The 12,784-nt window shown below is 44.2% G+C and overlaps 1 protein-coding gene across 2 annotated transcripts in view; it reads right to left on the reverse strand.

Moving 5' to 3' along the window:
• The window catches only part of LOC101062313 (vacuolar protein sorting-associated protein 13B), a 231,129-nt gene that overhangs the window by 51,711 nt on the left and 166,634 nt on the right, over positions 1-12,784 (reverse strand). For both annotated transcript variants that reach the window (XM_029839039.1, XM_011605289.2), the window contains exons 35-38: positions 11,549-11,887; positions 10,707-11,121; positions 10,489-10,626; positions 4,666-5,061 (exon numbers count right to left, since the gene is read on the reverse strand). In XM_029839039.1, coding sequence (XP_029694899.1) covers positions 4,666-5,061; positions 10,489-10,626; positions 10,707-11,121; positions 11,549-11,887 — 1,288 coding nt within the window. The remainder of the gene's footprint in view (positions 1-4,665; positions 5,062-10,488; positions 10,627-10,706; positions 11,122-11,548; positions 11,888-12,784) is intronic.

Consider the following 12,784-nt stretch of genomic DNA (forward strand, 5'->3'; position numbering starts at 1 on the left):
CTTATGTTTTATAGGTTGTATTGCTTAAATGTTTGACCTTTGAATTCTCAACAGCAGCACAGAGAAAAAAGAAAAAAAAATCAAGTTGTACGCTGTTTACTGTATGCTGTCCTTTAATACCCTGGAAACACCTGATAATAGGGTCAGACATATTTCAGTCCTTCGAGGAAACACTCTGACCTGAGCATTCTCCCGGTTCACGTGGGGTGAAGCAGAAAGGGTCCAGGAGATGGAAAGGGAGGGAAAAGGTGGTGATTAATGAGGAGACAATAGATGTAGCTGGGGGAGGGGGAAGGGGGGGGGACAGAACCAGAGGGTGTTAGGCAGAGACAGTGAGTTATGATATGATTAAGATATGATGCATAAGTGCAGGCATTTTTTTTCAGCTTTGGTTAACTGACTAAGGAACATCTTAATCAACATCAGAAGAACTGAGGCTGCTTCCCTGGAAAAGACAAATCATTCTGGGGGAAATATCATTATGGGATGACTCATTTCTTTCAGGAAAGCCATTGTTGATGCGAGTTGGCCGCTCACCTGCTGATATCTTCTAGGGTTACGATGCAGAAAGAGCCGTTAGATATTTCAACTGTGGATGCAGGTTTTACTTTCTCCACTGAGATTTATTAGACAGCAGAAGGAAACTCCCCAACTGGCTTGTTGAAAGGAGAACCTCTCATTCAACCACCTGCATGAAAATGCAGTCGAAAGCCTAGAATAAAAAAGAGATAAGCGCCCTCCTAGAGGTGTAAGGCAACGACACTGTAATCTTATAGGGCTGAGCCCGTTAACAATTAGTTGTATTTCATCATGATCTTCTAATTCCTGTTTTGGGATTGCATGACCCTGCCGTGTTCACAGGAAACTGTATCCCCGAGACAAAACGCCTGATCATTTCTTCTAAATTGTGGGAATTTGGTTATTTTTTGCCTGAGTTCAATGGAAACATCATTCCGCATTAATAGCCGATGGGCGGACACAGACAGAGAGGAAACATTTGGAATTTTTAACCATAGCTGCCAAAAAAAAACAGTAGTCAGATATTCCTGAATAACCAACTGGAATCTCAAGAGCAATGTTTGAATATTTTGCAGGACAGCTGTTTATGTCTGTCTTTTATTTCTATTATTCATCATGACAACTATGAGTTGGGTTGGCTTGTCTCTCAAATCCAAGTTCTGCTCTTATCAGACTATTAAGACATAAAGGGTAAACACAAATAAATAAAATGAACAAATTAAAAGATTTTACACGGGGTGGGGGGGGTTCATACATGTGTTACATGCATGTAAAGAGGCGTGTCTGTGTGCTAGGGTGTGTGTTGGCATATCAGGGGCACTTTCTGGGTAGTCTTGACTAGGTATTCTTTAAAGACATATGTTCTCTCTCCTGCCTCCCTCCCCTCTTTCACTGAACTATAAATGCCCCCCTACCTTGGGGAGCGGTGACGGAGTTCGGAATGTAGGGCTACCACTTGCTTTTCATTAACACAGGATCTGGTAACGCACCTCACTGTCAACCTAATCCCCTCTCTCTCCATCTTGTCCCCTGGCAGGGTGGGGGTGGGGGGGGCTGCCGTGACCAGGTACAGAGCCCCAGATGTTCTGTGGATAAGGATGACGGGGGTCTTCACCCCATTTCAGAAACTTCAGGACAGATGCTGATGAAGGCGGTGTGTAACGGCATATGGAGATTCCGGTCACAGCAGACATTCCGTCCTGTACGACATTCTTTTTGATGCCGTTTCTGTCCTAATCATATTCTTTTTCACCCAATACCAAACTCGTTTTTAATCGTGTCTCCTGTCCCACATATTTCCGTCACTATGTCATAACGTTTTCTTCCCGTCTCCTTTCTATCTCTATCAGCCTGCTCCCCCTCTTTCACAACTATCTTCTTTCCTCTCCGGTCTGCTTTGGCATCTTCCGAAGGTCTGTAGCGGATGTAGTCCATCAATCTTTGGCTGCCACTGAGGACCAACAACAGCAGCAACAGTAGTGGGACATGGCGCAGCAGCAGTAATACTATATTCTCCTGTCTTACATCTCTCATGTACAGCATCTCCCATGGGGGTCATTCCCACTGACTTATTGTGGAAGTTCAAATGCTCAGCCTAACAAACGGGGAATCCTAACCTTTGTCTCAATACAGAATTCCAAAGTATCCTTTTTCTGAGATGCGCAGCAGTCTGAAGGGCCAGGGGCGCTGAGTGATGGAGGCGGTTAGGGCTAAAAGTCAGCAGATACATCCACTGTCACCACTGATCAGTCAGCATAATTGCAGGGAGTTTGTCTCCTCTTGATGGTGAAAAATCTGGAAATACTATTTGGGGAAGCCCTCAGGGAGCCGACAGTGCACTGTGACAAAGGATCCTGAAGGTATCAGGAGAAAAAGGAGGAAGGAAGGGGTGAGACACGCGTGGTATTCAGCAGGTTTTCTGTCTCTTTTGTAGACATTTGATGCCATAAAGTGATTTAGAGGGTGGCAACAAAATAATAGGATCTGAGTGTAAATAGGATTAACTGTGATGTGAGGCGGTCAAAACCTCCCATAGGCATACAATTGATTCAGGAAAGGCTGAGAAAAGCCTTTGTTTCATATGACGCCAGCAGTAATGGCAATTATGATGAAGACTTGTTCCAAATTTGAAAAACAGTGTGTTGTCAGAAATGAATTAAAGCATCCGTTTGATGGCTCGATTAAACACCAGAAAATCACATTTTTTTCCCCTTTGTCATTTCAAATTCAAATCATACCATGTGCTAATCTTGCTCTGCTGTTTGCTGTAAATAAGACAGAATTCAAGGGAACAGATCTCCATTGAGAGGCTGACGTGCTGAGGAAAAAATTGAAAAACTCATATTCTTCTCTGGCTGCGTGAAAGACACCAAACACCAGACAAGGAACTGGCAGGAACCAGAACAAGGCAGCGCTGATATGCACTCTGTCACCGCACAGTTATGCATATTTGTGTATACAAATTGCAAATTACTGGAGGTTTTAATTAACATTTTTGAAACTGACTTAATCTGAAGTAACGTGATACAACATCTGTCAGGCAGATGCAAGTTCTGAACCGGCCCATTTTGTTTTCTGGCCTCTTCAGTCAGCAGGTGATGTGTTGTACACCAACTCTCAGGTACAAACACGGTAATTCTGCAGGGGCAGCGCCTGAGTTCCATCCTCCCGTTTCTATCCGTGGAACTATTTACAAAATGTAGCAAAAACTGCAAAACAAATGCTAAAAACCCAAGATAATCTGTTACAGCATCTCGGTTCACACCCAAAGGCAGGAGAATTGGGAGATTTCAAATTTACATTAGCGACCCGGACATTCATAATGGAAACACGGTGGTGCCTTCTGGATAACAGTCAGCCTTGATGAGTTTGGTCCGAACATGAAAACAAACATCTTGCTCGCACTCTCACACTTGTGCATGAAAGCATGAAAATATATTCCCTCTCAGGCAACAAAACACACGTTCCCATGCAATCAAATGCACACAGATTCACAATATATTTAGAGCCAACACTAACACAAACATCTCACTTTACAGTTTACTGAAAAGCCTTGCTTTTGGCAGACCGCGGCTTTGCTAGCATGTGTAAAAACAACAATAATCCAAATAATATTGGAAACAGCACTGGTATTTGGTTCCCAATGTGAGAAAATGATAGAGGGTCAGATCTTCCAAAAAAAGGCTAAGACATCACATATTTTTCAACAACATGAGGGTGGGAAATGGAAAAGTTGACCAAATGCTGTGAACTGAGACACTAAGGCACTGCACTTTTAGCATGGGCTGACTTACTTTACAAATTGTGAAGTGCAGCTTGGATGTCATCTATATTTTATGCAAATAAATTAATGGAATATTAATACACAGAGGTATATAATGCCTGTGGGCTTTGAATTAGTAGATTTATTTAAGTACACAATCATAGTTTGGAATAAAATCTAATTTCTGTAATGCAGAGTAAATTGTTCTCCATTATGTTGTTTTATTGGATGTTTAAAGCTAACTGCACTTGGCCTGGGTTTGTTCCTGTTGGCATGCGTGGTGAACGTTGGTAATAGACAAATGACATACCACAAAACAAGCATGTACATTTAGTCAATTCTGCAGTCTTTTTTTTCCCCCTCAAAGATAAAATCTGCCAAATGTGGTGAAGTCATTACAGTTGTTTCCAATGCAGCTCCACCTGTTTCTGGAATTTCTTTTAAACAAGTGGCAATGTTTTCGAAACCCAGCGGTGGGTTTTTAAGCTGGTTTGATGTATTTTCTCTTTTAACACGGAGAAGAAAGCACCAATGAGTCATACAGCACGGGTCATTTAGCGAGCCCTGAGAGGTCTAAGTTAGGGGTCGGAGAAAAGAAAAAAGAAAATGTTTTGACTCGAATGTGAAGCACTGGAGACCATAACAACCACGGGTAAGCTACAGAGAGCCATGAAACAACGGCTACATAAAACTTCAAACAAAACCAAAGAGACAGCTCTGGTAATACGGCGGTACTTTTCAGCTATCTGATATGAATTAACCATCATTCATTTACACTTTACAGGATGGTTTTTGGTATAAACATGACATGAACAACGGGCTTAGTCTAAAAGCACTAATACTGCATAATAACAGCAATATGAACCCAAAAATCTCTCACTTACCTTCTGCTCTGAGTCCCGACTTCACATTCAGGTTTGCCATCATGGAGGACAAAGCCAGGGTCACGCTGGGCCTGAACGGATGAGCTCCTGTCTCCATCACCATCACAATCTGTGCGGTCTGAAGTGAGACCCTGTGGAAGGTCAGTGGCAGGGCTCCGAGGCTGCCGGACTTATCCAGGGAGGAGGCCTGACCGTGGGGATCCGTGCGGCAGAGACTGGCCCTGGGGAAAGCCTTTGTGGGGGAGGACAGTGGGGTGGAGGACACAGACGGTGGCTTGCTGGAGCAGTCCTCTGCGTGGTTCGGGAAGACTTTTTTCAGGTAGGCTTTGATCTGCTCCAGCTTCGCCAGTGTGGGGTTGATTTTCAGAGGACGTGACACCTCCACATTCAGCTCACCTGTGGGAAACAGGCAGAAACCTCATTAAAAAAGGTTCTAAGCTACTGATGTGCAACAGTTCTGTGGTTGGTTTCTGAAGAAGAGATGATGGGGAAGAAGATGTGAACTTGAATAAATTCACCCTTGGCTCCACTCATTTCAGTTTAAAGCCTGCTCTTGTCATTTGAAAGGCCAATAAAATGAGCATGTTCCATTTGGGGGTTTTAAGAAGAAGAAGGGGGTTTCACTGCCACTATTCTGAGGAAATGTGCTGCAATTCAGCTCCTATGATGTCTTGTTAATCACAAATTCAACCCATTCTCTTTCCTCAATCAACCGCCTTTGCATGTGAAATCCTTTTTAAAAACAGCTGGGTCCAGTCTCAACCTTTGTTTTGTCTCACACACACAATTAGTGGCCATCTTGCCTGAGCATCCTGACGTGACACTGTGGACCAGCAGAAGAGAATCCTTTCTTCCAGCCGACCACATTAATCCGAGTCCCCTCTTTCTGCTGGTGCACTAAAGCCTTCAAACACTTGACAGGAATTTACGAAGACGCATGAATTAACTCGATGCTGTTTTACACCACTTCCATTATCCCATTTTTCCACTTGGTCACGATGACGGGGAGAGCGAAGCAGCTGAAACAAGCACAGCTGCTTTTCATGGGCTCATCAAGAGACCAGCGTTTCTGAGGGGTTTTGTGGGTTCCGGGCCTCCTGTCTGTCTCCTTCCCAGGTAGGAGCAGTGAATGACACGGAGGGGAGCACTGCCAAGAGAGGCAGGCGGGCAACCCTAGACGTGCAAGTAAAGATTCTGCCCTGAGGATTCTGTCTGACTTAATCCAGTGGAAGTGAGGTCCGCGGTTAACTAGAATGGCAGCTGGAGACAGAAATTGGACAGAAGAGAGGTGGAATTTACTGTGCAATGTAGCTTATCATTTCCACTTGACTTATCACCAGGAAAAATTTCCAGCTCTAGAATAAATAGTCCATATGCAGCTGTTCATCCAGGTTCCGTTGCTCCCTCTCCTCTTCATTCATCCTTTCATTCACCTTCTGTTTTTGGTTGCAAGTCCTTCCACCTCTTTCTAAGCTCTTTCCATCTCCCTCTGTCATTCAAACCAATAGACCTTTACAATCTGTAAATGAAGCCGATCGCATATTCATGGACAAGATTGAGGTCTTGTTCTGGCCTTCGTTACTGGATATCCTTCCTTCTGACAGCCAAATCCAACAGGCCCCCGTGGTTCTTGTGTGATACCAGACTACACATTACTGGGTTAGCTCGAAAATAATCTGGTCAGCGTGGCCAATGCTGCAATAGTCAAGCTCAAAGTTTTCCACATGTGAAACAATCATTTTAAAAATAGAATTTTGAGCTTGGACTGACTTCAGCCAAATGATACGTTAAATCTATGTAATATACAACGGCATTAGGTTTTTAGAGCTTGGCTAAGGGAATTGGGTGCAGGTTCCTGCTCATATCACCTACGCATCCGCTCGCATTCTGACAGTAATACGACAAGAAAATTCTGACAAATTCATTATAAGGAAACCTCATGCTGGTTAAGATATTAGAATTTCCACTGAAAGATTTATGATTGTAGACCGCATGTTTTTATTGACAACATTTCTCATAAATGCAGGACAAAGAATTAGAGTATGCAACACAGACTACTTGTATGTGCTAGTGTCATTAATTTGGGGATAGAATGTCCAATTAAACCAGCAGATGAACTGGGAAGCTTTGCGATAGCACCGTTCCAGCTTACTGACACACTTATCGCTTCTAAATTTATGAACTCCATAAGCAGTTAGAGCAAATCTGGCACATGCCAACAGGAGCGTGCATATCTGGATTTTAAATTGAGAGAACTCTGAATGAATGCTCCGCTGAGACCTGGGAAGGAAAGGAAAAGGCAGCATCGGTACAGTTTTCCCACCAGCTTTATCTGGTAACTGACGGGGAACATTTTTTATTGCTGTGGCACAATGTCAAAAGATGAATCTTGTCAGTGTTCTAATAAAATCACATCACAGCGTTATACGGCTCCGAGGCGAGCACGGTCAGTTCCCTACGGTTGGATGGTTGTTGCTCTGGAGCTGATGTGGGAGTTTGTGCAAAACAGCCCTTACAGTGATGTCCCATGAAGTTTTACTGTTCAGGCAAAATGGGATAAGAGCAAGAAAGTAAAACTCACAAGAGGGAATGAACGTATAAAACAAATCAACTGAACTGTTAAAATGAGACAATGCTACTCATGAAGGCCCTTTTTTAATAAGCAAAAAGTATAATGTTGTTTGATAAAGGGAGGATATTTTCATTCTAGAATTATGTTTAAGTTATATTTTAATGGCCAAGCAGGGGAAGTCAAGAAAAGGCCAGCAGTGGCAATCTCACACATGTGTTTTTATTGGGAACACCTTGGCTTCAGCTGGAAGACCTAAAGGCTATTTTAAGCTGGAGGGTGTCAGTGGTAGCCCTGTGCGGGGAACATGCATCAGACCTGGGGAGTGAGAGGTACTGTTGGTGTTCGCATGCCATTAAAGCCCGGGACTTAATGCGAACAGGCTGGAGGGAATATAGACTGGCCGTTCTCGAGTGTCAGCCTCTTTCATGGCTGCAGAAAAGTGCAAGATCAAGGTCCCACAGAGGCACACACATATGCATATGGGCCTGTGAAGTGATGGAAGGGATCAAACATGCTTATTACCCCAGGTTAGTGTGCCTTTCTGACTCGGTCATGCATGACACCGTCCCTACTTTGAACCCGGTGTTGGGAGCATGTATGCATAGAACCCCCAAGAACATTGTTTTCATTCCACCCCGCCTTTGATTATACTTGCTGACGTTTACACTTAACTCTGGCGGCAGAGGCAGGTGGCACTGTGTCCAATTATAAAATATCCACATTTGATGGAAACATGTGCTCGTCTGTGTTTAGAAACCCTTTTTAATTTCTTTTAAAAAAATTCTAGAATGGCAAATTCCCCCCCAAAAAAAGGAAAAAAAAGCTTTATACCAAGTGCCTCAAATGACATCTGACTCAAATTAAAGTGGTTCAGGATGGTTCGGAGGGGCACGGTCTTGTATACAGTAACTGACAAACCTATAGCTTGACGGGAAGCAGGGACACAGGAGAGTAATGGTTCCAATTTGTTCTAGCTAATCTATCAGCTGTTACGCTTCTTTCTCCAAGTGGTAGCAGTTACATCCCTGGACTTGCTCATTGACCCTCTCAGAGATGGGAATTGAGTAGGAAGGACAAGAGAGTAAAAGTTGAAAAGTGTATGTTTGTGTTGGTGTGTCCGCCGGTCAGTCGCTGACCCCACATCGTTGGGGGGAAAAAACATATGAATGTGTTGGCAGGTCAAGCCTTGAACCCTCTTTGTTCTGAAACACGTGGCTTCCTGTATGTACCAGCATGAGAAGGGTGTGTGTGTGTGTGTGTGTGTGTGTGTGAGGAGCAGCTGATGAGTGACAGTGCTGAAACATCATCAACTTTATGGTACACATGTTTACAAGCGTTTCCCAGCCAGTCGTTTTGGAGGGGCAGGTTTGAATGGTGCTAAAATTGTGAGCCCACTTCTGAGTCCTTCTAGTGGTCTGCTCTACTCTGCTGGTGAAATAAAGCACGGAATATGGTAAAAAGGCATCACACACAGCAGACATAAATACTTCACTTCCAATTCACCATCAAACAGCCAGATGGGGGGGAAAATCAAATGAACCTTTAACTATCATGCCCTGCAATCCTGTATCAAATATATATTTGATACCTTATTAATAAAACATAGGTAAATGTACAGAGCATACATTCTGAAGTTAGGTCGGGCCTGACTAAGATTATTGTCTGCTAAGTACAAATGACTAAACCTTACTAACAGCATCAGATCGCCGTTTTCCTCTCTGATCTATAGAACTCCACAGTTCAGCATTTTTAAGGAAAATAAACATCTTCCTTCTCTCCCTGATCCCAGAGGGGGAAATTATCTTGCACACAGCCTGTGAATGTTTGACTGTGTGGGTGAATGGGTGACGGGGAACCAGTAGCATGTGTGGTCAATTCACCATACTTCCAGCAGAGCTTGACCTGGGGCAACCACACATCGAGCCTGGATCCTGTCTGTCATCTGGGAGGGTGTTGTTTAGATGCGTGCAGAGAAGGAAGGGGATTGAATTTATCCTACGGAGAGCAGGACAGTCGTCTGCTCTGCCAGTTCAAGGGAACACCTGACTGTAATTGCACTACACTAACATCTGCACCTCACCTAAACACTAGAATCAGACATAAGTACAGCCTAATTTAATTATATTTAGAGATATAACAGGCAGCACTCTCATGTGGTGATGCTGTAGAAACATCCTGTTAATAATTCACAGTTGTTAAATAATCCCTGAACATTCCTAATAGATAAATAAACCAAGTTAACCTAAATCTGTTATCTTAATCCCCTACGTCTTTCGTCTTCCTCTTAATGTCACTATATGATCCTGGGAGACTCAGAATTTAGAACAATTTCAGAGTCATCCTGAGACCACACAGGCTTTAAATAGGACAGGAACTCAGAGGGTCGGGTAGAACTCCCTCTGCTGCTGGCATCATCTGGAAGGAGCAGCAGGCTGAACTGTGTCTCTTTTGTGTTCGGAAGGCTGTATTCTGTCGTTTTTTTCCTGAAGCCATGAGGTAGTAGATCACCGAGGGCTTTGCATTAATAGCAGGAAAGATGCGTGTGGGGGCAGCACGTGTTTGCACACCACCCCAAGCCATAATTTAAGTTCAGACATGCAGGGTCATTTAAACATGCAACACATGCACAGTAAGTGCTCATGAAGTTTGTAGGAGAAAGACAAACAGTGAGTGAAAATACAGTATGTCATAGTGTTTATATATCTGCAGCATCTGGCCTTCTGGGTTCAGGAAGTTAAAGTCTCAAGGATGTACCGCGCCTACGCACCCTCCATGAAATCCTCCTGGGGATTGCAAGGTTGCTCACACTCATCCACTCCAAAGCCCACTCACACTTCTAATCAATGCTGTTCTATTCTCTCAGGATGTCAGCCACACCCGAAGGTCAACAACCTTAGCTTAAAGCTCATATGGATATCATATCATTCTATAAATAGACAACCAAAGTCTGTGAAAGTCAAATCCACAGGAGCCTGATGTTACACACACACCGAAATCCGCGGGAGCTTGTATTCGACAGTTCAAAGTGAGTAATATAAGCAATAACAGAGGGCTACATTAGCAGAAGAGCGGAGCTTTGTGTTTGCCTTTGGTATGTGTTTATTCAGCGAGTAGACGAGTGGCTCTTCAAAGAATCTAATGTTTCCCCTGAAACCGGATTAAAGGTGCCTGAAAGGTGGTAAAAGAGTCAAAACCCTGAGTACACAGAGCTGACATGTGTGGAACTGTGCACATGTATGTGTGAACCCCACCTGGACCGTTGAGGAAATCTTTGATCTGGAAGCACAGCAGAGGGGGCGGGATGCCGGTTTTATTGTCCACCTCTCCTGCTACTGTATGCAGCCACAGCACATTATAGTCCAGTGACTCTGGCAAAGTCTTCCCTGTGTCTGGAGGAAGCACGAACCAGTAAAAAAAGTTACAAAACTGGATGAATATTGGGCAGGGAAATCACGTTTGCCCCACGTACCCAGACACTTGTAGTCAGAGGCGACTCCTCTCAACGCTACATCAAAGACAGAGAACTCCATCCTCTGCTTGCGATGGTGGCAGCTGAGCAGTGCAGAAGGCTGGATGAGCTGGAGGTACAGCAGAGGCTCCAGAACCTGGTCCCCATCCCCTCGTCTCCCTGGCTGCCTCACTATGGTTATCCCCAGAGCCTGGCGAGCTGATGAGCGGCTAGGGTTGGCCAGGCCTTCTAAGGAGAGCAGGGTGCCTTTCAGCAGAGGGGAGGCCGGCTGGGAGGTGTTGCTGTTGAGGATGTCATCGGCGGTCAGGCCGGCGAGGGAGCCCGGGGCCGCTGGAGTGGGATCAGGAGCTGGGGAGGTTGTGGCTGGCGTAGATCCCGACTGAACATCGGGCTGGTTTAGAGCACTTTTACCCACCTAGAGTGAATAGAGTGATAACACTTACTTTGTTTCTTAAACCAAATTACACGAAAAGCTTTATGTTCAAACATTTTTGCCATCACACACGAGTCAAATTCTTAAGGCCCATCTGGGAAGCGTCTGATTAACTGAAGAAATGATGAATAAATGAGAAACCAGGGAGTGGGGCAGATCACAGATAGGTCAAGCACCACCCGGAGTACAGCTACAATGATGAACAGGGTACAAAAAGTATAGATTCTATGCAATTTCAGCAAGGCCAGATGGTGTTGATTTGTTGCCCAGAGTACAGAGACCAATCGCACGATGACGTAACTTCAAAAAACTGTTTATATGTTGCAGACAACCAATCAATCCTGAAATGAAGACACCAATGGAGTCATGTCCTCTGTATGATGAGCTTGCTCTTCTCATATGGTTTTACCTTTTCGCCAGTCTCCTTCTCAGGTGTGCTGGGGGCGTCGGAGGACGGGTGAAAGGCCTTTTGTGAGCTGGAGCAGGAATACGTCATAACCGAGAGTCTGCTTGCAGTCAGAAAGATGTCAAAAGGTATGAAGCTGAGGTTCTTGGTGATGGTGGACTTGTGGGAAGGCCTGGCGATGCAGTGGTGGCTAGCCCCGCTCTGTTGCTCGATTTGGACGATCCGGATACGAGCGCTGTCACTGCCGAACCCGCTGTCCTGCCCGGTGCCGCTGTGACGAGAGGAGGAGTCCCCACTGCCTGCCGGGTCGTGACGGCGGCGTTTCTGCTCGGATCGACGCACCTTTGCAGACAAACAATGAAAGGTAGGGCTGCGTTTATGCTAATGACAGACTTCATTTTAATTGTTTTACAAGTCAAACTTCCCGAGTTTCCCGTCGGAACAAATAAAGAAACTCTCAAATTCCAAAGACAAACATAAATAATGCTAACTGCTTTTGCCCAATTTGCCCAAGTTTCATGTCAAGGCAAAGCACAAGCAGTTTTATACGGAATTTTGCTATGCTGCTACCTACTCAACAGCTTCCAAGCTAACATGTAAATTAAATAGCAAGCGTTCGATAAATGCACCGAGTATAAAAATTTGTAGTAACAAAGGCTTTTGCAGTGTAACACAAACTGTTTAATCCTAAACCAAACCAAAATGTTGTGTTAGAATTGCCAGAGTGGATCATAAAATGGATGAGAAATGCTTTTTGGAATGGTTTTTAAAGTCGAGATTTTATAAGGGACACATACCAAATAACTTGCTTGATTGAAACCATGTACAAATTGACCAAAGTAGAAGATGATCATATAGCCAGGGAGACATTAAAGGCATACTTTAGAACTTTTTTGTGGTCTTAAAGTCATATTGCACTTCTTGCAATATTGGAAATGTCTTTGGAAATTGGCCTGGCTCCAACAAATTGAATTGTTTCGTGCAGTGAAGTGGTACTGTGTATAAAGCGGCTCAGATTTTATGTTTGGCTCCAAAAAAACGGATGTCAGGAGGGTTCTAGCTGTTGAGGCAATAAAAAGCTTTCACTGACAGATGATATAAATCAACGTGAGCTGGTTGCTTTGTCTCCAGAAGAATGAAATCAGCTACCAAAGCATGCCATGTTCAGGATTACAGGAAAAAAAGCCTCCACTGGCTCCCACGGATGGGAACGAGAAACATGAAAGTTCTGACTGAATA

This window comes from Takifugu rubripes, chromosome 7, assembly GCF_901000725.2.
Source record: "Takifugu rubripes chromosome 7, fTakRub1.2, whole genome shotgun sequence".
Taxonomy (NCBI): Eukaryota; Metazoa; Chordata; class Actinopteri; order Tetraodontiformes; family Tetraodontidae; genus Takifugu; species Takifugu rubripes.